The 24,864-nt window shown below is 41.1% G+C and overlaps 1 protein-coding gene across 1 annotated transcript in view; it reads left to right on the top strand.

Moving 5' to 3' along the window:
• The window catches only part of NFKB1 (nuclear factor kappa B subunit 1), a 46,316-nt gene that overhangs the window by 18,957 nt on the left and 2,495 nt on the right, over positions 1–24,864 (top strand). The window contains exons 6-22 of the mRNA XM_005418181.2: positions 680–843; positions 1,612–1,770; positions 3,382–3,486; positions 5,332–5,423; positions 6,002–6,140; positions 8,588–8,710; positions 9,651–9,737; positions 10,592–10,786; positions 13,846–13,987; positions 17,088–17,202; positions 19,162–19,363; positions 21,044–21,213; positions 22,041–22,143; positions 23,034–23,158; positions 23,989–24,055; positions 24,359–24,531; positions 24,662–24,839. Of these exons, the coding sequence (XP_005418238.1) occupies positions 680–843; positions 1,612–1,770; positions 3,382–3,486; positions 5,332–5,423; positions 6,002–6,140; positions 8,588–8,710; positions 9,651–9,737; positions 10,592–10,786; positions 13,846–13,987; positions 17,088–17,202; positions 19,162–19,363; positions 21,044–21,213; positions 22,041–22,143; positions 23,034–23,158; positions 23,989–24,055; positions 24,359–24,531; positions 24,662–24,839 (2,339 nt within the window). The remainder of the gene's footprint in view (positions 1–679; positions 844–1,611; positions 1,771–3,381; positions 3,487–5,331; positions 5,424–6,001; positions 6,141–8,587; positions 8,711–9,650; positions 9,738–10,591; positions 10,787–13,845; positions 13,988–17,087; positions 17,203–19,161; positions 19,364–21,043; positions 21,214–22,040; positions 22,144–23,033; positions 23,159–23,988; positions 24,056–24,358; positions 24,532–24,661; positions 24,840–24,864) is intronic.

Genomic DNA, 24,864 nt, shown 5'->3' with positions numbered 1-24,864 from the left:
TCTAACCTGTCTTGTTTTTCATCAGATGTTTAGAACCAGCTTTCCTGTCCTTGCTTGACCCACATGAAAACTGAGTTATTGTCTTGTTTTCATACTTCCAAATCTAATTGATTTTTCAATATGCCAGCAGATTTTTACAAAAGCACACCTTGTATTTTGGAAATTTTTATTAAAATAGATACCCAAAGTATCTTGCAGAATGACCAGAGTCATCCTTAAAACATTTTTTTGTAAAATACTGCACTGTTTTCAGCTTCTTAGCTTGCTCTCCAAACCATTTTCAACAGATGGAGCATACTCTGAGCAGTTGCTCTGCTTAACAGACACACAGAATGACATATTAACTTCATTGCCAAGACACAGCCAACAAAGTGTGACTACCAGATTTTCCAACATTTTGTAAGTTGCTTTCCCAGTGGAAGTCTGAAACCTGACAGATTACTACTTATGCCATAGAAAAGTGCACCCATATGATCGCTGTCGTAGAATGGTGCACATTTTACACGTTTTGTGATCTTGACTGAATTTTTCTGGATGGAAAATTCTCCCTCAAACTCTAATAGGCCCTAAGTAAACCTGTAGAGTCCTTCTGTAGACTTGGGTGGTGTAGCTGCCTCTGGTAAGAGAAAGGCTGCCTGTAAGTCTGGCCTAAAGCATTCCCCCAATCAAAATTTGGCAGGTTTGCAAATCTTGGAATACTTCACGTCACGAAGAAGAAAGTGTTTGAAACTCTGGAAACACGCATGATAGATGCTTGCAAGAAGGGATACAACCCAGGACTCCTGGTGCATCCAGAACTCAGCTATCTTCAAGCAGAAGGATGTGAAGACAGGCAGCTAACTGGTATGTGCCAGTGATGGCCTGGTTTTAATTGGTGTTTTATTAAAAACAGGCTGAGCTTCTGAAAATACAAATTCCTAGCTGGAAAAAGACCCTTGTGTAGGACAACAGCCAATGTCTATGTGCTTTTAAGAGGTGGTGCATTGTTGCCATGTTTTAGGGAATCTGAAAGGAGTCTGCTGTCAATGCATGCATGAGAATGGAGAAACTTCCTTCCACAGCTGCCTGTACTAACCTCTGCACCTGTATTCCATTGCTCTTCTGCTGTTGAATAAGCTCCTAAATAGAGTAATTTTGCATTATTTTAGCAAGACATGATATCCTTAATTAACTTAAGGACCTCCTTTTGAGAGCACTGTTTCATTCAGCTGCATTTCACCCATATTGCTGTAAAACCCATGGTCTGCATTGCTTTCAGGCACTGCATAGAGGGGCTGGCTGTCTTTTCATCACTCTTAACACCAGGAATTCAGGTGTCCTTAGGGGTGGCCTCCTTCCTTTTCACAACCTTTATAAACTGAGAGCAGAAAGTAGTAATTTTCTGTCTTTTAATTATATAACTTAAGTAAGATCTGAAGCACAAACTGCCAGATGAACACAGTACAATTTGAATAGCTGCTCCACTCTGCTTAGAAAGGGAAAACCCAATGGATGCTAAACGTAAAGGAAGACATTTCCTCCCTATCCATGCCTTTGGATGTTTGTTTCTTGTCTCTGTTTTGTTAAGGATGCCCCACCCTTTGTGTTAATTCCTCTGTCTGTCAATTCCAGAACGGGAGAGGGAAATCATCCGCCAGGCAGCCATCCAGCAGACCAAGGAGATGGATCTCAGCGTGGTGCGGCTCATGTTCACAGCCTTCCTTCCCGACAGCAACGGCAGCTTCACACGCAAGCTGGATCCCGTCATATCAGATGCAATATATGACAGCAGTAAGTATATTTGGCTTTAATCACTTCTTTAATTAGGGGCAGGCTCTTGTACACACAGAAATGACAGGTAGATATTGCTGTACATAGACTCATCCAGCCCTGCCTGCCTGGTATTTGATGAAAAACAAGTAAGTAGCCCATGGATAATTAGCCCCATGTCTGTCGACATACATACAGTGTCATGCTGGTTTTAATAGATGGTGATGTAAGCCACAGAGGGATATTTTATTTTGCTGTTAGCATGTTTAATCCTGCCACTTTTATTATGAGGATTTTGTAAGTTCTTGTTATATCCATAAGAAGGGCTTGAATTTTGCAGAGTTTTCAGTTGCTTTCTGTGACAAAGCGTTATTACACGATATGTGAGGAAAAAAATTACTTTGCTTCTATCTTTGTTGAGAATTTGACACCTTTCAGTTTTGCAGACCATCTGCTTGTCCATATTTTAAAAGATAATTCAACAATTTCCTTTAGATCTGTCAGTATTTTTAGAGCATTCCTCTATTTGTCTTTTTTCTAAGAGAACTTTTTCACTTCATGTTTTCCCCTATGCTGTTAAATTATAGTGACTCATCTTACTTGAACCCTCTCTGCTGCCTGAATTTTCCTTCCTGATGCTGTGGCATCCCATGTTCTTGATAGTCATTCTGTAATGACTCAGGAAAAGTACCTTTTTTTTTCCTTTGTGCATCAGTCGTGTCTATATTATTGCTTTTTAAGGACAAAGTCTAATCAAAAGGTACTAAATGCAACTGTTCTGCTATAGTCTGTGCCTTGCTGTTAATTGGGCAATGTAGGTCAAAAGTCTTGTCCTAAACTAAGGAGACAAAGGTGACATTTTGTATGCATGTTTCTGCTGTTTTAAGTTGCCACACAGATGTCAGTTACTAGTTTCTGATCTCCCAAGGTGAATTCTTGATTGCTAATTTCAGAAGATCTTTCTTGGGTTTTGTTTGTGGGTTTTTTTGGATACTTCATTGGCACCATTTAAGTCTTCACAGAACAGACATAACCTGTGGTAGCATAACTTGCCTGTTACAGCTGCTTTCACTTAACAGATGATAGTTCTGTTTTGAGGACCAATAGTTGTCTGCAGATGCCTCTACTAGGATCTGTGGAGGTGGGCTTTTTATCACTGTCCAGTACACTGGCCAAAAACTGGCATGCTTTTGAGTAAGCCACAGTGTCAAGTAAAAGCACTGTAGATAGCAAGAAACAGGAAACAGCTCTCCAGAGTGTCACCCTGTCAGAAAGCAGGGAGGAAAAAGTTACCTTCTCTTGTACAGCCCTGCTGTCAGAAAAGGAGTACTAGTGCTGGGTGCTGGATGCAGGTCGCTGCTGGGTTACCTTGCTAGTGCAGTAATTGTGCTGCAGTGGCTGGGACCTTATTTTGTAGTTCACAGTTCAGTCAAAGCTTAGAAGATACGAGATTGTCTTTCATATGGAAAACCTTGATTTATTCATGTTTTAAAAAACACAGACAAATTCAGGTAGGTTGTATTGGAAGCTTGTCTTTCTGTTGCATTTCTGTGTGTTGTGCTTGGTTGTGTTTTTTGAAGTCTAAATCTGTTACAAAAGTAAGCAGGTTTTTTTCATCTTCCCTTTCAATAGAAGCTCCCAATGCCTCCAACCTAAAAATTGTAAGAATGGACAGAACAGCAGGGTGTGTGACAGGAGGGGAAGAGATTTACCTGCTCTGTGACAAGGTTCAAAAAGGTAAGAGTCATGAGTATTGTGAGGCACACCAAGGTGTTCATCTGGAGTACACTAAAGCCTCCCATGCTCTCTTTAGTGTTGTCCCACTCCAGTAGTGCAGCAGGATTTGTAAGCACTCAGCCTTTCTGGAAGTCAAGGCAGCAGTCCAGAGATTTAATAAATCAAAATAGTCTATTGCAAAGCAAATTCTGTTTTTCTTGATGATCATCTTTGTTCTTCTCAAGTTTCTGCCCTTGCATGTGTTCTGGAATTTTGGGGGGGGTGGTGGATGCTGGGTGATGTTTGACTCCATTAACTAACACCTGCTCTGAATTATTCTAAAGTTTCTGATTTATTAAGTTCCTGATTGTGAAGAGTAAGTATGAGTATTCTCGTGGATGGGAGCTGAATGTGTTCAGCACTGCTGCTAATAACTTCATTTTTATGTATACACTTATGGTACACTGTTTACTCAGTGTAAAGAGATACTTCTGACAGGTTCATTTTCAGTCTCTGCTCATGGCTTTGAATGTGTGAGAATGCAGCAGTGTAGATTAGGACACTTTGGTTTTTATTGGAAGATAATGGTTGAATGTGGTTTGTTATATTTGGGCTAAGTAAAAAAGAAAAAAGATGGGAGTGAGGGAGACCCTTTGTATTTTTCAGCTAGAAGTAGTACTTGGGACACCCTGGTGTAGATTACATGGTAGAGTGGGTGCCCTGTTCTCATCTACTTGGAAACAGTCCCTGCTCATGTTGTTAAAACCACTGTGACATTTTGTGTTGGTGCAGGCTGTCCTTTTCCATCTCTCTTTCTTCTAAATGCCCTTCTACCATTTAGGGAAGAGGGAAAGCTTTGGGGGCTTTTAGGGACTTTGAAAGAACTATTTTCCTTTAATAGTGCATCTACCCTCTGCCATCAGGAGGACTGAGATAAAACGCAACTCTTACGCACAAAATAAATAAATAAATGTCTGACTCAGTGGAAGCCCTGAGGTGGGGTTTCCCCTCAGCCAGACTGGGGTTTCCCCTGACCTCACTGCCTTCAGAAACCTCCTGCCTGAAGGAACTTGAGCATGCAGGACAGCAGGACTGGAAGTGGTGGTTCACAGTCTTGAGACTAGCAGGTGGGGCACCTGCAGGGGAAGCAGTCTGTCTGCTGCAGAAGCCTGTCCTGCATCAGTCACCCTAAGAGACAATAGGCATTTTCTAGCTTTTTCTCATGGGAGTGCTGTGGAAGGAATTTACTAGTGAGATGCTTTTCCTAGAAAGATAAATAAATAAATAGAGAATGAAAGAAGATTTGTTCAGAGGAGCAGAAGCCAAATGCCATGTTTCTGGCCTGTGCTCTTTGGAGGGTGAAGGATCCCTGCTGCCATGCTGCTGGCTCACACCCCCCCAAGTCTCTGAGCTGCAGTTCCACCATGGCACTCTGCCAGCAGCAAGCGGAACTTGAACTGTGGCACTTCAGGTTTTGCTGCAGTTTTTTGAACTGAAACTGTTGGAGGAGAAAGGGTGGTTTCTACATTTCGCGCTTCAAGTTCTCCCCTCCTTACATGTTTGTTCCAAATAAGGCTCCTCTGGAATGTTTTATAACCCCAGAATAGGAAGATGATGTGAACCTAGTTCTCTTTTTACAGCTCAGTAAATAGCAACTAGAGTGAAGTCATTAGGATTAGGCTGATGTAAATTTGATGTAAAAAATGTGTTATTTCTGCTGTTTTCATAAAACAGATAAAGATAATTGATGTATTGTGTAGTATTTTCATCCAAGAAGTAACCACGTTGATACTCACCTGAAATAACCATAGCCAAAGGTTAAACAAATGCACAAACATCCCAGAGTGTTACTTTCATTCTTTGCAGATGACATTCAGATACGTTTCTATGAAGAGGATGAGAATGGTGGTATGTGGGAAGGCTTTGGAGATTTCTCTCCCACAGATGTACATAGACAGGTAATTAACAGAGCATTTGTCCTTTGTTAATGATTCTCCCATCTCTGTAAACTAGGATTATATTACAGCTTGTAAATTATCTAAAGCATCTGTATCCCATACTGACCTCCTCTTTGAGTCATTGCTTCCTAACAAAAAACTGAACAGTTCTTCAAAGACATCTGTTAGGTGACTAAGAATACAGTGCAAGGATATTAGGAGAAAGCCCCATTGCTTTAACATGCACCTCCTGTAAAATGGGATAGGACACATAAATAGCTCTGAGGGCTCCTGTGAACACACTGAGAAAGCCACAGAAGACATGCTGAAGGATGAGGGGACAAACTGAGTGCAGTACTGACATATGGGATGTGGTGGCACTTAGCATGGCAGTTCTGTCTTTCCCAAAAGACTTTAGGAGTCAGTCTCAGAAGTGAAACTGAAAGCTAAAATGGAAGTTTATTGTTGTAACAGCCCTTTGCTCTGAACTTTTGCCTCCTGAGCCCTAAACCAACGCCTTCAAAATAGTGCAAATGCAAAAGCCAAGTTGTCAAAAGCCATGCTCTGTGACAGATATGCTTGTCTTGTTTCCTTCACAGTTTGCTATTGTGTTCAAAACACCCAAATACCGAGATGTCAATATCACAAAGCCAGCATCTGTATTTGTACAACTGCGTAGGAAATCTGATCTAGAAACAAGCGAACCAAAGCCTTTCCTCTACTATCCAGAAATCAAAGGTAACTCATTAAACCCATTCTACAGATTGGGAATGGAAACTGTAGGGTCCCTAGAAATGTTTTTAATAAGATAGAACTGGTTGGGTGAGGAATTTTTGGTTATAGGTGTTATTTTTAGAAAATATATTTGCCTCCTTGTTTTGGACAGAGTCAATATGCAGTGTGGTAGGTTTATATTGGGTTTTGTAGGTGGTGTGGTAGGACTGGTAGGCAGTAAATCCGTGCATGTTTTCCAAGTGAGGCTTGTTCCTTGCAGATTCCCTATATGCACTCATGCCTGTCCATACAGTAGATGGCACTCTTCCTCTGAGTTTCTGCCAAATAATACCTGAAGAGATTTTACTGTCAGTACTCTCAGATGAAACCCTAAACCACAACCTGTTTGGTGCCTGGTAGAAAAGGCACATATTTTGCAGTTCTCACCCTTTACCGTCATGCCAATGTCACTGATGTTTCTGTATTTTTCCAATTGCCTATACTAGTTTAGAAAGCCCAAGGCGTTTCTTGTGCAAGCAGGGAAAATGCTGTTTCAATCTCTTGTTTAAAATTTTATTTGCTTAGAAGAAGTAGAAGAATTGGTATTGGATCTGCTTCCTAAATTAGTAGTGAAAAGAAGTTTAATCAGCAGATCTGTGCCCTTTGAAGTCTGCATTTGAAATGTTTCATGGGAATGACATTGGCAGTCAAGCTTTTAAATACCAATAATGTTGATGATATGGAAATGCCTTGAGGTCCAAGCCATAACTGGTGTTTCATTGTATTAAGATTATCTTTCTGCTTAGGAGTTTACCTGCCTGCAGGTTACACTACTGAATTCTAACCTTGAATGTTTTCTGTGCCTAAAGTAGAGCTGTGTTGAAATCAATTCCCTGTCAGAGTCTCTAAAATAAATGTGCATTAGTGATGACAGACTCAGGACAGCTGAGGAGGGTGTGGTGGTGGTCCAAGTGAGTCTACTTTGCAACTCTTAGAATAAAATAGCACAAAGCATGAATTCACAAAAGCTTCCAGAGTTGCCAGAGGATTTTTTCTTGGTAATGATTTCAGGAACCTCTTGCAGAAGTGTTAAGGGAAGTGAAGTGTTCAGCTGCAGAGCAAAGTTGCCAGATTTGAAGCAAACCTCTTTTATGTGCCTCTTAATCAAGTAAAACTAATTCAACATTATGTACATTTTCAGATCCCCTATACAACCTCATCATGAAATTACCATTTAGGAACTATATTTTTCCTTGTTGCAAATGTTCCCACAAACTTAGACCCATGTATGTGGATTTTTTTGTGTTTCTCTGACTAGATTGCTCTCTAGGGTTTTCTCTCCTCATCAGTGTGAGTATGCCTGATGTGCACGCATACATACTTACACATCATGTGTACCTGGAAACAACGCACGTGGCTTTGTCAGTGTACTGGCTCATGTATTCAGCTGTCTCATCTGATGCACTGACTGATGTGCCTGTGCATGAAATTTCTTTTTCTCATATGGCTGTTGAAAACTACTAGATGGTTTAATGAGCAAATGATATTTTGTTATTTTCTCAACATTTCTACTGGATTTTAACCCATGTAATGTTTGTATCCCTATTTTTGTAACTCTTGTCATGACATTTTCACTTTCCCCAGTCATTGGGATAGTCCTTTTAGATCTTTTTGTTTTCTAGGGATACTGAGTCTTAATTTGTACTTACACTATAAAATAAGTTTAGGCTTTTTTTTTTCTCCTGCTACTCAGCATGGTTTGACAGTAATATGTCCCTGCCTGAAAATAAGTTGTCTTTGTTCTAGTGGCTGTTACGGTATTTTAAGTAAATTATTTCAAGCAAGCACAGTTTCCACCATTTCTTGCCATCCCTTAAACAAAAGTTGAAAAGGCACTGCAGGTACTCCGCTCTGTTGAAACTCAAAAGTGCCTTGTGATCCTCTGATAAGGCTCCATTTCTAAAGAAGATCTGCTTGGAAGAGCCTGTGCTTATATTCCCCAAAGGCAAATTTTCTTCAACAAATTTGGTGTTTGGAGCACTTGTGCTGATTCATGACTTGGCTTAGACACTGAAGAATTTTGGGGCCACTGATCTCCAGGGTTCTCAGTACATGAGACACTTTTGAAGGAAGCTCTGAGCCCCCCAAGACATCCCCATATGTGTCCCCCGAGTCTGAGCACAAGGCAGTGGTATGGCTGAAGAGACCAAGCAGGCCCAAGTGATGCTGCTGGTCTGACTTGGTCTTACTGGGGACTTGGCACTGGCTTGTTCTCAGAGGAATTCTCTCTGTTCCAGTACAAAGATTTTCTGCTATTTGGAGCTTGAGGAAAATTGACTCTTCTACCACACTCTGCATTTTCCTTTATAGACTAGTAATTATAGTGATGCTTTCGGTATGCACACCCTGTGTGTGCTGTGCCTGCCACCAGCAGGACTGACTCCCTGTTCTCTCTGTTCCTTCCATCCCAGATAAAGAAGAAGTGCAAAGGAAACGGCAGAAGCTCATGCCGAATTTCTCCGATGGCTATGGTGGGGGCAGTGGCACTGGAGGTGGTGGCATGTACGGAGGGGCAGGTGGTGGTGCTGGCTCTGGTAAGGCAGCAGCTTTGGGCAAAGAGGGAAAAGGGCTCTACTTTGAGAGCAGGACAGATATTTATGCTGATTTTTAAAATGTAAAGAGGAATTTGTCTCTTAGGCATATAAGACCTGACTCTGTTGCCTTTATTCTACTGTTACTCAATTCAGTCAAGCATCTCCTTATTCTAAACACTTCATCATCCTGTTTGCCTTCCCACTTTGGAAGCTTTGTTGCATCCTAGGGCCTTGGAGGTGCTGAAATTCATGAGACAGCTCAGTTCACTATCATTGTGGGTGTCTAAAATTAAACAGGTTCTGAATTGTTTCTTGGACCACAACTGGAATTCGGCAAATTAACTCTGTTAGTGCAAAGAACTGTTAAAAAATTGGAGATACTCTTTAGTAAATTTTCTACTGTGCTGTATCTGTTGAAGTCAGAGTATATCTGATATGCAGGATCGTGTGAGCATTGCTTTGGTTCTTGCAGCAGAGCATTAAAAACCTATAGGTCAGCAAATGTCACCTGAACCACAACCCTTTTTTTAGAGCAGGGAATAGAGCAGCAGTTTTCAAATTGCTACATGTGTTGCTGGCAGCACATGTATAGCATGACACCAGGATACAAATGTGTTGTAATCACAAAGATTCAAAAGCACAGAGGCAGCTTGTGATGTCTCAGTTGAGTTTCAGAGGAAAGACATAGCAATACTACATTTGTGTGGTGTTGTGGATGTTGGGGTAGAGAGTATCACTAGCCAACAACCTAGAATTTCTTTGGATTTTTGAAGGGGTAAGGGAGAGCTCATCTTTAGCCTGGAAAATTAATTGGATGGAATAAAGCAGAAGGTATGCAGAAAACAAAAATTCAGTTCTTTAGGTTCATTGTTCTTTTTGATGGATGTTACCATTTTTAGGATGTAATTCTATTGATTCTTAATCTTTCTCCATTCTTTAGGGTTCAGTTTTCCTTCATATGGATACTCTGCTTTTGGAGGGATGCATTTCCCTGGCACAACAAAGTCCAGTGCTGGCATGAAACATGGTAACAGCATAAATGTCTTTTTTCCAACAGTTGAATTGAGTTTGACCTGTATTTTTTTCTACAGTATGAGCCAAAGTGTCAGGCAGGTCTAGCTAAGCATGCTGGAGAGGGCCTCTTCTCAAACCACTGACAGCACAGGAGTTTGTGTAGCTTATACTGCCCTGCTTCTCTTTTTTCCTCTCCAAGTGTAGTTTCTTTTTACTGTGCAGTCCTGAGAAGCAGTGACCAAAACCCCTCCATGTGCTTCTGTATTCAGTGTATAGTTCCAAGCAACAGCCCTCTTGCTCACTCGAATGTGCTGATTACAGATGACCCAAGGACTAGACCACAGAAAATGTATCTTCCTTTGTTGCCACAATCTGGTACTACCCTGTAGCCCACAGAAATCAATAGAAAATATTAAGTTAATAGTAAGGATACTCTTGGCTTCCTAAATTAGAAAGGTAATTTCAGATGTACATGTTGATTACTCTGTAGATACTTCCAGAGTCTTGGGGATGAATTTGCTGTTAGGAAAAAAATGTGTCTGAGTAATTCCACTAGATTTTGTGTGAGTACTTCAGACTTACATTCTTGTACCATGAAAAGAGAGGTAAATCTGTTGTAATATATAAAAGTTTATTTCTAAAGTAGAGGCTGTCAATGACTTAACATCACTTTAGAGCAGTCACATCACTGTGTCTGTCCATGTGTGTTGGCATCTGGAATATCATGATTCATTAATTTAGTGAAAAGTTTTACAATGAAGTAAATTTTTGTTTTCATTTTTCAGGGTTTGGTTTTGTCTAGTTGAGTTTTATCATTGTATTAAAAAAGCAATGGTACTGAACATTAATTATTCTACTTTTTATTAGAAAGTCTATCAAATTGCACAGCTGAACAAGACAGAAAGAGCTGTGATAAACAAAATGACCAATGGGACATGAAATGTGATGTGAAGGTGGAAGCCGTGGAGAGGACTGAGTGCAGAACATCTGCTGATGAGAAAAAGGAGGATTCTGGTTTTTCCTGTAAGACTGAAGTGAGCGAAGCAGATTGCAGGTGGCAGGGTAAGTGAGCAAGTAAATCTATTTAGGGTAAATCAAACTGCAGTACTGCAAAGCAAGCATTAAAGGTTTGGAAACTCCAAAAATGTCTGCTTGCTGTTCTCAGAACATGAAAATTCCCCAAGATCTAAGGTCCATCCCTGTACCTAGTTCTGTAGATAACCTTCCACCTTTCTGCTGCCATTAGACACTTAAGCTTCTGCTGGTCAGGCAAGGAGATGAGACAGCTTTGCCTGCTGGGCATGTTTAACCCTGCCTTTGAATAAACTTGTGTGAGGAAGGAAGCTGCAAGCAGTGAAGGCACAGGGAATGTAACTCAGCAGTTGACTTGGCTTTTGATATTTGAGAGACTTTAGTGGATGAGTTAATGGATGTCAGTGACTTGCAGTAGGTCTTCCCTGGAACACTGCTGAACTGTGTGCAAAGTAGCATTATTGGTTTGAATTTAAAATGTAAAGGTACCTGTTTACATTTGGCAAGTACACTGTAAAATAACTGCAGTAGCAAAGTGTTACACATCAAACTAATGCCTAAAAATTTTTGCTTTTTATGTATTTTTCATATATTTGTAGCTTTGTAGACCATTAATATGTGGTTTTACAGTTCCTGGTATTTTTTCTACCCTTTCTCTTAGATTTTAGAGTAATAAGCTAACCTTCTAACACACTCCTGATACACAGTTTAGTCTTATTTTCAAGTAGAGGGCTTACAGAAAGAACATTTTGTTTTCCAGTCAGAATCTTAGAAGACATAAAAGAAGTGAGGCAAAAAAGCCCTGGACCAACTCCAGTGGTGCAGTACCTGGGGGAAAAACTTCCTAACCAACTGCTCTCCTAATTGGACAATGTTTGTTAGATAGGATAATTTGTTAAACTTACAAAAACTGTAGAAATCTGTTCCTGGGTGTGCCCATAGCCCATAACTATGGACACACCTGGAAGCTTCTAATAAAGAACAGCTTTTTTATCTTACCATTTTAATACTCTTGTAAAGGGTTTTGTCTTTCTATTTCAGGCAACAAAACGAAAGAAGGAGGAAGGCAACGGTAGTCATAAGAACTGGTTTAGCAGCAGAGTTCTAAAATATATAAAGACTGCAAATCACCCTTTTCCAGACAGCAAGATGTGCATTTCCTGGATTGTTTGTTTGGTTTTTTTTTAACAGTTGATGGACACTTTTTTAAAGGATTTCAGTAATCATGCTTAGCATAAAATAAAAAAAAATAGTAGTTGGACTAGAGAGACATGGTATTGGTAGGAATTTAGCACAAAGGAATTTCTTGGTTCTGGTTTTTACCAAGTGCAACATGATCTAGACCACTTTTGTTATTCCCTGGATTAGGGAGAGAGCACATTACCTTGTGTGTGTCAGCCCTGTCTGACGCTTGCTATTTACAGCACTAGAAACTTGTGCCTTGAGAATCCAAAGTGGCACAGGAGATGGGCTGTAGTTGTAAACATGCCAAGGTGTAGCTTCTTGTGATCTGAGAATGGATGGTGCTGAAGCAATCTGCTGTTTGTAGTTTTGGTTGCAATAAATCCTGTGACTGGTTCAGAGAACAAAATCTTGTGCTGATATGAAGAAATAACAATGTCCATTTAGCTATCACGAAGGAGGGGTCTGAATTGTTTACCTGTTTTCCAAGCAATTAATATTGTAGGCAGGAAGCTGACCTTTTTTTTTTCTAATCTATTGTAATGGCATGAAAGGAGGCAATTTCTAGCTCCAGATTATACAAAGAATTGGTGCAGAAGAACAGGCTCCATAAAATAGCTACTGCAGGCTAGATAATTTGGTTATTATACAAAAAGATACATGTAATATTTTGAAAGATATCTTTCTTGTGTGTTTCATATGGAAAACCAGGGAATCCAGTTCTTTGATCTTTGGAAATATGTATAATGAGAAAAGACTGAACTGCTTAACACCCTTCAACCTGAATATGTATCCTGAATATTATAACACATTTAGTGTTAAGAGGTGAATAGCAAATATAAATCCATCAGCCCAGGCATATAGCACATGGATGTACTGGCCAGAACAATAAGCTCCATGGATAGCGGAGTAAGTCTTTGCCTTACAGCAGTGATGTGTTCCTGTTCATCAGGGACACGCTTCTGACCTGGTTAAATGCCTGGTTTTGTGTAGCTGGAAATCCTGGCTATTGTCTCCCCATGTGTGCTTTAAATGACACAGTCTGTTGTACTTGTTTGCACTTTGTAATTCCCAACCTTACAAGTTTTTATAGAAACATGAAACTGTTTAAAATACAGGCTGGTTTCAGATGATACTGCTTCACAGAATGACGCTGTAGTTTCAGAGCTCATCTGTTTCATTTTCACTAGTTTCTTGCTGATACAGAACCACAGAAGTATTGACAGAGCAGCTAGAGTTACTTTTATCCGCAAATAAGTTTCTTTTCTCCCATTTCTCCCTTTTGCCTCCCCACCATGACAACTTCTGCTTTTTGAAATCTCAGTGGCTGTCCATTTTATAATTCTAAAATCAGGAAACAAATACTAAGCATTGCAAAAAGTGAAAGATTTTAAACAGGAGAACAGATTCTCTGTGCTGCTGCTGTGCAGGCTAGACGGCATGATTTGAGTTGGAGAAGGAGTGCAAAGCCCTGCATTTATTCCATAGCTTTTCTCTGAGCTTCTCTGCATTATTTGATGGGTCACTTAGGCTTCCCGTGCCTCAGTCTCCTCAAGGAAAAACTACTCAGACCTGCAAGTTCCAGATCCAATTTCTGCTCCTTTTGTCTCATTTCACACAACTGTACATCACTGCTGTTAATTCAGTGCCAGTCAAACCAGAGGGAGCTTCCAGATTTGACTGTTCTCAGGGTTTCTGCTGCCTGAATGCTCAGCATGCACCTAGTTTTGCTTCCCAGGCATTCATTCCCTCTGTCCTTACTTCTCAGAAGTAATTAGCAACCATCTCAGTGAAGCAGTGAATAATGCTTGGTGCTGTATTTCTGTGACAGTACAAGTGCCTGTCAAAAGCAGGTGGTGTTCCAAGGAAAACAAGTGAGCTGATGAAGAGGAAACTTTGTGTTGCAGATGCCCTGTTCCTGGAGAAGGCCCTGCAGCTTGCCAGGCGCCACTGCAACGCTCTCTTCGATTATGCCGTAACCGGAGACGTGAAGATGCTGCTGGCGGCTCAGCGCCATCTCACCGCTGTCCAGGATGACAATGGGGACAAGTGAGTTGACCCCACTGCACTTGCTGGGTTGAAACCAATGGGTTTGGGGGCAGAATGGTGCAGTCAATTTGTTCTGTCCCTCATGGGTGCCAATCAGTGATGGCACCACTTCTCCTTTCTGCTCTTTGGGAGAGGCACAGCTGTGATTTAGATACTTTTGTTTCATTTGCAAAGAAGTCATGTACACCGTAAACTTCATTGATCCAGTACCTGTCAGAAAATAATCTGGTCATTGAGAGTATGTTGAGCATGTTGTGAGTTTAAGTTTCTTTGCCCTTTTTTACTCAAAATCTTGACTGAGCATGAATTGCTGTGCTTGCATCATGATACACAGTGTATGGGGATCCTCAGCTTGGTGCTGAAGGAGAGGACCCTTCTTTTTATTACATACAAGTCCCTAAGTCTTCATAGGATGCCTCAAGTAAGAGATGCACCAGGAGAAACAATAACTGGAGGGTCCATACTGCATTTCTCCTACTGACATCAAGTTCTTTCCAGAGGACATTATTTTGCTCTTGCTTATGTCTGTACTGTACTGTTGTCTTCCAAGGAATTGCACAGATGCTTGTGGCAGACTTAGCTGCTAATATTTGCAGATCAGTCTTTCAACAATGTGAGCTGGAGTGGAAATGCACTTTGTTACTTTACAGCCATGCAGGTTCTGTGGAACTCAAGAGTGAAGAAGTACTGTGAGGAACTAATGATCAGTAGTTATTTAAAACGAAATTCAGCAAAAGGGCTCTGAACAAATGCAAAGATAATCTCTTGCATAAGCAAGTGACACTATCACATCCTTACTTTTTAGCTGACAGGCCCTGTGCAATCACCTACATTTCCTTAAATTGTAGTGTTTTGAACAGTAGAAGCCAGATAAGCCTCAAGGTGTCTAGCTAGAAGGAAAATTTCAAGTGACTGAGACCTGTATCCCACTGTTCAATTACTCTGAGAAAGGCTACCATTTTCACTCCATTTTCAGTGAAAATAAGCCTCAGATTACAGAGAGAGGACTGCACAATCAGAAAGAGCTACTTTACAAGCTTTGCTTTCCAGCTGGAAACCTAATGTCTGCTTTGAGATAAGCAGGAATATGAAGGAGGTGGGAGCTAGCAACAAAATTTACAAGTCTATGGAAAGTAGAGCTTCTGTGTTTAAGAAAAAAAAGGGGGGACTTAGAGGAGTATTGACCAAGTAGGCCCTGCATTTAAATACCAAAAAGGTGCTCCTCCAATTTGGACTTGCAGGGCATTTTAACTAAGTTAAAATACTTTTTAGAATGATAATAAATAGTTATTTTCTTGCTGGATCAAGAAGTACCTGCATCTATGTGAGGCTCAAGTTCACATTGCCTTTCTCCTGAGATGAATTTATTCTGTGAGCATAATACACATCTGTATTACTTCACAACTTTTTGATAAAGCAAAGCTTTGGTGATTGTCTTCCAGCTCTTTTGGGAGAGAAGAAAAAGGTCAAAATTAATTAATAAATTGTCCTGGTTTGCACTTCAATCATTAAAATTATATGGCAACTAGAAAGTTTTTGCTTAAGCCTTTCAAAAACCTTGGCTGTCAACAATTTATGGCTTTGAGACAGAATGCAGAAATCTGTGATTAGTGCACATCTACAGTGGACACTCAGTAACACTGGCTGTGACTGTATTTATACCAGTACCATTGCTCTGTAGATATCTGATGGCTCTGCAGTGGTGCTCAAATGCATCTTTTCATGCAGGAATGTTTAAGAAATGGAACTGACCTTTTGTGGTCTAGTCAGCAGCATCACATATAATGGTAGGGTAAAATTAAAATACTTGCTGCTGAAATGAGAACAAAAGTAGAACAACAAATGTGTTTGGAGATTTGGAAATAAAATATCAGCATGATACAGAGCATAATGAAAAGCATCTGTCAGAGCAGAGGAACAGCACTTTTCCAGTAATGGTGAGACTGTTTGTACATTACAGGGGAGTTGAAGGAGGGAAGGTGCCATGATACTTCCAGTAGCAGTATCAGCAAAAATGCCCTTTAAGGATGAGTTTGGTTTGTAAATTTCTTTTCCTGTTTTTTAAAATATCTTCTGGTTTTGACTGCTCTCTGTCTCAATTTCTGGATGACTCCTTGCCCTGAATGGCATGGAACTTCCTTTTTATTTTTCTGACAAAAGTGTAAATCTGAGACTGTTCAGGTGTTTCTGGAGCGGCATAACAGACACACCACATGTCCTGTGCTGATATTTTGTGTCAGCAGCAACTTGCTAAAAGATGAGTCTAGAAGGTGGTCAGCATGTGCCAATGAAGGGCTTGGCAGGGTATGTTTCAAAACAAAAGGCATGATTTTCAAATGAAGTCCTAAGGCAGCAAGGCAAATGGAGCTCTGTGGGACAGGAGTGATGGATTCACAACCTGCCTTTTCCTGGTGCCGTGTAGCGTGTCCAGCCCTCACTGGTGGTGAGGGACCTGCCTCTGGAGAAAAGCACAGGAAGGGCCATTGCATTAACCCAGTAAAGTGACTTGCTATGCAGTCACTCATGTCTCAAAACAGGTGCTTTTTTGGCATGATGCCTCTGGCCACTGTTGCAGATCCTGTGGTTGTTAGTCACTGGGCCTGAGTCCTTAGTCATTTTTCTGTTTGAAAATGAAATAAAGAAAAACCCACAGATCTGGGGAAACCCGTAAGGGAAAATCTGCTTTGACAGCAGAGAGGCTTGTGGAAATTCTGCAGGAAAGTTTTCACAGTAAGAAGTGTTTATCTGCTGCATAATTCAAAATATGAAAAGACAGCAAATCAGCAGAGAATCTGAGGATTTCTGAAATAATTGGTTTGTGCCACACATTTTGTATATTAGCCTAAGTAAAGTAATGATGAGGGCCAGCAAAAGTCATCCTGAGTTTGCTTTTGTGATTGAAGGGTTAAACAGTTACCTTCTGACCTGTTTTTTTCAGTGTTGGGATTCATTTTAGGTCTTGATACATAGTGTTGGAATCATTATCTCTAGTAGTCAAGTGTTTATATCAGAATGCATTCAGATCTACAGCAAAGCCTTGAAACTTTTGTATTAAGTTGGAAAACAGTGTAAATTTGTTAATCTGTTGTTTTTGTTTCAGTGTCCTTCATTTAGCAATTATCCACCTTCATACTGAGCTGGTGAAAAACCTCTTGGAAGTGATGCCCCGTTTGAATTACGATGACATCATTAACATGAGAAATGACCTCTATCAGGTGAGGAGTTGTAGGGTTATAAGTGTTGCTGATTGTTTAGCCAGTAAAAAAGAAATTGCACAACTTGCTGTCTGTGGGAAGAGATCAGACTGATGCAAACAAGTTGAGAAACAAGGATATAATGGAAGGTTGTGGAGGAAAGAGAGCATGTTTTCATTGGTTTAGTCCATAGTTCTCTTGATGGTAACAGAAGTGTCTCCATGGGCTAACTGTGGAACACGCCAAAAAGAGTAAATTCTTCAGTTCATGGCTTCAGTATTTGGCTTGTCTGTCACTAAACCAGAGGTATGGATTAGAGTGTGCCAGCTCTGGACTCCTCTGACCTTTCTGACACTGCTTAACTTGGGATCATGAGTCAGTTCCTGCATCATCAGTTATCTGTAGGCACATGTGGAAGCCATAATAACCTCTGCAGCCCAGATTGTATTTGTGCCCATCATGTGAGCACAAGATTTCCCTTTCATTTCTGCAGTAACTGAGAAAAGCCCATCCCCTTGTCTTTAACCTAGGAGGAAAACAATGGGCAGGCACAGTTCTGTCTCCTCAGCTATAGTCTGGCCTGTTTGCATTGTAATTCAAATTCTGAAAAGAGCTGAGGGAACTTGCCTGGAAAAGAATCTCTTTTAAAGAGATTGTACATGCCATTGAGCAGCACTCTGACACTTGTGTCATTTGTTTTGCTGTGAACAGTAAAGGCAGGTTTTAATTCCGTACAGGTAGTCCCAGGAGGTTTATTTTGACTTGTTTTCCTTCACATTTTTATGTTCTTAAAAAGTAAGTTTGAAATGTGGAGGCTGCTGAAAGTAAGAAGAAGATTCTGAATTGAATTCTGTGCCCTGTGCTTAACAGAAACAGGAAGCAAAGCTGGTCTCTACACCGGAAATAAATCCCTGACCTGATCCCTGATAAATACAGAACCTCTGCAGCCCTCCCTACCTTCAACTTAAACCTTAAGCCATTGACAGAAGAGAATGTAGGCTTGGGCTAGAATTTTCCTTCTCCCAGATATTCTGAAAGCTGACATATACCTTACAGATGCAGTAATTAATTGCAAATGTGTTGTGTTGACAGATGTCTTGACAAACACAGGCTTATTGTGCAGAGCTGGAATTAGTCTTTATTTTTAAAGTCCTCTGTCACAGTAATCTAGATATGGAATCTTACTCAATTTAAAAATTATTTTAGTATTGGAATTACCATTTCCCAGACCTCATTAGAATGCTTACTGTTTAAATACATGCATATGTATGTTCAGTGTGATGCTGCTCAGAACTGACAAGAATGCAGTATGCAACCAACCTCTGGAACGTCCCAAAACCTCTCAGCCTGTGCACTGCTCAGTGCTGCAGGTGCACAGAAATGGGGAATGTGCAAATGGGATCAGCTAGTTCAACACACATGGCATAAATGCACAATTGTTCTGCAATTTGACAAGTGCACAGAACCTGCAGGATGTTCTTCTTTTCTGTGCAGCCATGAGGAACTCCTGTGCCCATGGCTGCAAATCTCTGATTCAGGAGCAAAATGAAAGCACAGTTCATTGCTAAAGGATCTGAGTAGGGCCTGGAAAGCACGTGTGCTCCCACTGTGGCATGAACCTGGCAGCAGTGGAAGCAGGCTTGCAGTGTGTGGGGGGCACAGGGATGATCTCATTTCCCGAGTCACTTGCACTGCAATGCTCCAATAGCCAGGTCAATGCCCTGGCTTATAGAGTAGGCAGCATCTTTGTTCCTCCCAAAGTCCAACTGCTGACATTGGCAAGGCAGCTTTTATTTCCAGTACGTAGAAACCCTATTTGTAGTATTCAGTAGAAAAGAAGCTACACCACTCCAAAGCCAACTAAAATCTAGCATATGTGTACAATCTTCTCATGCTAGGAGCTTTTATGGGTTTCAGAGATTTCTGTACAAGTGGTGTAGCTTTGCTTATCTTCTTATGGCTTGCTTCTGTCACTTGCAGACCCCCCTGCACCTGGCAGTAATCACAAAGCAGGCAAAGGTGGTGGAAGACTTGCTGAAGGCTGGAGCAGATGTCAGCCTTCTGGATCGCCACGGCAATTCTGTCCTACATTTAGCTGCTACTGAAGGAGATGACAAGATTTTGAGTCTAATCCTCAGGCATGAGAAGGTACCTCCCATGGTCAACCTCCCCAATGCTGAAGGTATGGAAAGATAATGGCTGTATTTTACACTTCCCTGCTCAACAAACACACCACAATTCCTGCCAACACTGTGTTGCTACACAGGTTGATACAGACCTGAAAATAACATCTTTCCCCATTTTGCATATGCTGTCCTTGGGCTTTAATATGCCTGCAGGCACAAATGAGAGAGCACAGGCATGTCAGTTTTCTGGTTATACAGAACAGGAAGATTGGTAATGGTCACATGACACAGCATGGATTTGAATTTATGTCCCTGTACATTCTCTTCAATATCACAGAACCTCAAGCACTTGTGTTCATCTTGTTCCTTATGCCACCCTTGGTTTTTTTAAAAAATCCCCCCAGAAGAAAATGTTTCCTCCTGCCTAGTGAATGAAATCCCCTTAGAAATAGTTTCTGCACTAGTATTGAGTTTGATATCTGGCTCTTTGTGACCATCCAGAATTAGAGCCTGTAAAATAACCACAAAGAGAGAGTTCTCCTATTTTTCAGTGCACAGGCGACTTCAATCTAGTACTCCTGCTCTAATAGATTGTAAAATGTCTGACCTAAAATTGTCATCGTGGATTCAAAAAACTGTGTTCAGTTCTTCAGGAAGAGAGTTTTTTTTGGTTGGGTGTTGGTTGGGTTTTTTAAAAAAGGCTTTATTATTATCTTTCTGGTGTAGGTATTCTTGAGGTGTCAGGTCACTGTGACCTTACAGGAGGATGATACTAAAATATACCAGTTACTCTCCAAACCATTTTCTAGAAGAGATGTTCAGTGGTAGATGGGGCCAATGTGGGGTACCTACTTGTTTAGTACCAAGATGCAGATTTTCTTTTTAAGGCTATTCTCTTGAGGCAAAAAGATGCTCTAGGTGAGCTCTGGAGTTCCTGCCTTCTGTTCTACCTTGTAATCTGATTTTTTTCTCCTTGCATGGTTTTGAGTCTCCAAGTTCCAATTTATGCACAAAGAACATATTTATTAACACCATTAACTTCATCCTGAGCCTCCACCGGGAGTACTCCCTTAGGGTCTGGGGCCCCCAACATAAATAAGAAGGACATGGGCTTGTTGGAGCAGGGCCAGAGGAGGGCATGAAGATGCTCACAGGTCTGTAACACCTCTCCTCTGCAGACAGGCTGGGAGAGCTGGGACTGGAGAAGAAAAGGCTCAAGGGGAACTTACAGCACCTTCTAATACCTAAAGGCGGCCTACAGGAAAGCTGGAGAGAGGTGTTTTATGAGGACATGTAGGGATGGCACAAGGGAAAGTGGCTTTAAGCTGACAGAGGGTGGGTTTAGATTAGATCTAAGACAGAAATGCCTCACTGTGAGGATGGAGCTGTGAAGATGATGAGACACTAGAACAGGTTGCCCAGAGAAGTTGTGGATGCCTCATTCCTGAAAGTAGGTTCAAGGCCAGGATGGGTCTTTGAGCAGCTTGGTCTGGTGGAGGATGTCCCTGCCAACAGCAGTAGTGGGGTGGAACTGGGTGATCTTTGAAGTCCTTTCCAATCCAAACAATTGTATGATTTGGTCATCTTTTAGTGTATAAGCCGGAAAAATACGTTACTTCTGCTCAGGCTACTATAGTAAATAATTTTACAGTTTTCTTACTTTGAAACTCATTACTCTGCCATTTCTGGATTTTACAATATTAATGCAGATGATGGATGGGTTTTGTTTTATGTAGGTCTCAGTGCAATTCACATGGTGGTGATGGCAAATAGCATGTCCTGCCTCAAACAGCTGATTGCTGCTGGAGTTAACGTCAATGCTCAGGAACAAAAATCTGGACGAACCGCATTGCATTTGGCTGTTGAACAAGAGAACATCCCCTTGGCAGGCTGCCTTTTGCTTGAGGTAAAGGCAGAATTTCTTTCTTCCAGGTCTTTTCAATTACATATTTAAAAGCTGTTGACAATCCTAGAGTGCTTCAGAATGACAGAAGTAAGGGGGGAGGTCCCTGTTTATTGACCAGATTACTTGAACTGGTATAGTGGCAAAGTTACTGATAATGTTACTGTTTTGTTCAGCACTGCTGGTAAAGCTTTTGCCCAAGTTGAGGAATTTACAGCTTGTGACCCTAACCTGACTGCATATGCCATGTATAATTTGCACTGAATAAGGCTGGCAGGCAGTGAAGTTACCATGAATAAGTTCATCCCTTCTTCTGTGTGAAGTAGAACAGGTACAGAGTTGTGCAGAGAGATGTAGTTGTGTAATCTGTAAATATTTATCTCATCATAACACCTTGATCCTGGTATCCTTAATTCTACACACCCCAGCTGGCTGTGTAGATTTCCTCTGTGCTCATGCATGGATGTGCCACCAGCCTGGCTGTTCTGATGAGCAGCAGGATTCTGTGCACACCACTCCCACTCCAAAGGCCATGGGCAAGCAGATGGCAGAAGTTTTACAGGGGATGCAAAGTGGCTTTTATCTACCTGACCTATTTGGAGATATATCCTGTGCCTCCTGCTCTAACACAGGAGCACACTATCACCTTATGCATGTAGACAGTTGTAGTTACTTTCTAACTCCTTCTTTACAGGCAACAGTTAGAGTTTTTATGCTACCAGACACAGAATGGTGCTTACTTGCACAGTAGCAGCGTTAATGCTCACATGAGCCTCTGCAGCTGCATTGTACAGATTTTTTTTCTTTTTTGCCATTCAACAAAACCTTAGGGCGATGCAGATGTGGACAGCACTACATATGATGGGACAACTCCACTTCACATAGCAGCTGGAAGGGGCTCAACAAAATTGGCAGCAGTTCTCAAAGCAGCAGGTATGGAAATAGATCTTTGCTGGAGACTTCTCTTTCACAGTGACAATTCAAGTTAAAAGGCTGCAAAGCAGAATGAACTTGTTTTAAACAAGTGGGTGGAGGAGTCAGATGTTAAAAGCAAGAAAGTCTGAATTTCCTCAGAAAGTCCTGCTCTGAGGTACTATACTAATCACTCTTCAGCACCATCTAATGGCTGGAAAGGCAATCTATGTTGGTCAAAAAAATTCTCGAGAGGACTTTGGGAAGTTTCTTGAGTATCTTTTGTAGCTTTTATAGCTGAAGAAGCGGAGAAGAGATCTTTTTATGTATCTGGGATAAGTGTTGGACTGCTTTAGAAAGAAAAAACGAAAAAAAATACCATCCATGAAGTATGAGCTTGTAGTGTCTCCTACTGCTGTCGCTTTGGAAGAATTAGGTTGGAGTATTTACTGGAACATTTTGTCAATAGTACTTAAACCTAATTTTCCTCCTTTGAAACAGGAACCCAAGCCTCCCATTGCTGAGGCTGCCTGCTTGGTCTTTTAAAAACAGCCCCACTTTCTCTGACACTCTAAAAATCAGCACCACACCATCCCTTCATCACATGCATGCTGTGCTGTGTGAGGCAGCATGGGACTGGGAATCCGTTGATACAACCAGAACTCTTTCTTTGGGCCCTTAGGCTCAGCTTGTCAGTTTTTTCCCCTCTTTATAATGGCGAGTAGCATTGTACACAGATGTGACAGCATTTAAATGTAACTGAAAAAAGCTACTTGCTAGCTTAATATAAAATATCATTTATCTGAAGTAAATTAGCTGATTTGCCATTCAGTACATAGAACACATATTTTAAATATTACTGAGAAGCAACTTGAAGCCCCTTTCCCTCCTGCCCCCCACTTGTTTTTCAGGTGCAAATCCTCATATTGAGAACTTTGAGCCATTGTTTGATCTAGATTATGTGAAAGATGATGAAGATGATGATGAAGGGATTGTGCCTGGAACAACACCACTGGATATGGCAGCCAGCTCTGAGGTATGTGGTCTGTTTTCTCTTTTAGTTTTTTGTTGGTTTTTTTCTAATTATAAAGGATAGTTCAGCTCTCTCAGCCAGCTCCTTTCATTGCATCCAAAATTATTGCAATTAATTCAATGAATTTGCCATCAAAAATTAAGCTAATTCAGCCATAAAACTCCCCCAATGAAACAGCACTGGAAGAAAGCTCCACTGAACTAAGGCTGCTGAACGGAAATGACCAGGCAGTTCTTGAAGCAGTTGCACTTACAGTCTTCAGTGTGGGAAAGTATTTACCTGGGTGGGCAGCTTGTGTTTGAAGGCCCATTCTCCAAGGGGTTTCTTTGCTGAGTGTTCTTCAGAACTGCAGCCTGTGTGTGGTGGGAATAAGCACTCCTGTGTTCTACCCAAATAGTGACTGAGCTGATTATTGTGCATGTGGCTTGGTGTGAATGTAAAGGATAAGCAGTCAGCATCTCTGATCATCTGGAGCTGGGGAGTGGTACCAAGCTTAGGTGAAAATCTAACCCAGGCTTTGTTTTAAATGACTGGTTGCAGCAGCAGGCAGCAGCTCCTTGCCTGGTCTCTGCTACTGCCATTTATTTACTGCCAAGACTGTCTCTGTGTTTTGAAAATAGTTGCCAGATGACACAGCTTAAAAGAAAGGGAGATTAACTTTTCAAGATTTCTCCCTAAAGTTTAGCACAGGTTTTGTACAGTATCCTTAGTCATACTGATCTGGGAGAGAAAAAAAAAGCTGATTTACAGATGGAATTTTATACAATACTGCTGAGACTTAATGGACACTAACCAGATTTCTGCTAAATACTGACTTTAATGTATTCTCTTAGGTGTATGACATATTAAATGGCAAACCCTACGAGTCAGCAGAGGTTTTGGAGGACTTACTCACACAAGGTAACACCTATAAAGACTTGACAATATCCCTCTAGTAATTGAGTACTGAAAGAGTAGTGGCAGAAGACATTGCCCTTCTTGTAACTGAGCTGCTGAGAGAGATGTGCCCTCCCATTCCCCCACTCATACAATGAGCATGATTCCTTCAAGATGTCTCAAGGACAAGGAGTACATTTGCAGTATTGCAGCAATACATTTGTAAATGCTGGGATTGAACTCTAAGTTTGGCTTTGTTTCTGCTTAAAAATGAACTGGTGCATGTTTTGTATAAATAATAAACTAACATATTTCTCCGTTCCCCAGGACATTTGAGAGAGCTGAATGAGAATTCCAAGATGCAGCTTTACAAACTATTGGAATTGCCTGATCCAACCAAAAACTGGTCCACCCTAGCACAAAAACTGGGTCTTGGCATACTTAATAATGCCTTCAGGTTGAGCCCTTCACCATCGAAAACCTTGCTGGATAACTATGAGGTAATGTGCTGTAACAGGTTATAAAGAACATTGATACACGTAGAGAACCTTGCTGTCCCACACAGTGAGACAGTGCAGCCCTGCAGTTTTAGCCAGCCTGGATCATGCTGTCTGATGTCTGCTCTTTCAGGTGTCTGGTGGTACAGTTCAAGAGCTGATCGCTGCTTTGAGACAGATGGATCACACAGAAGCCATAGAAATAATTCAGGAAGCACTGTCAATCTCACGCAGACCACCTCCCCTGGAGGACAGCACAGCAAAAGCTCTTCCATTATCATCACCACTCACCTTTGCAAATGGAGAGACAGGTAAAACTGACAGCAAAATATGAAC

Source organism: Geospiza fortis, unplaced genomic scaffold, assembly GCF_000277835.1.
Source record: "Geospiza fortis unplaced genomic scaffold, GeoFor_1.0 scaffold11, whole genome shotgun sequence".
Taxonomy (NCBI): Eukaryota; Metazoa; Chordata; class Aves; order Passeriformes; family Thraupidae; genus Geospiza; species Geospiza fortis.
This window is presented reverse-complemented; position numbering and strand designations above follow the sequence as displayed.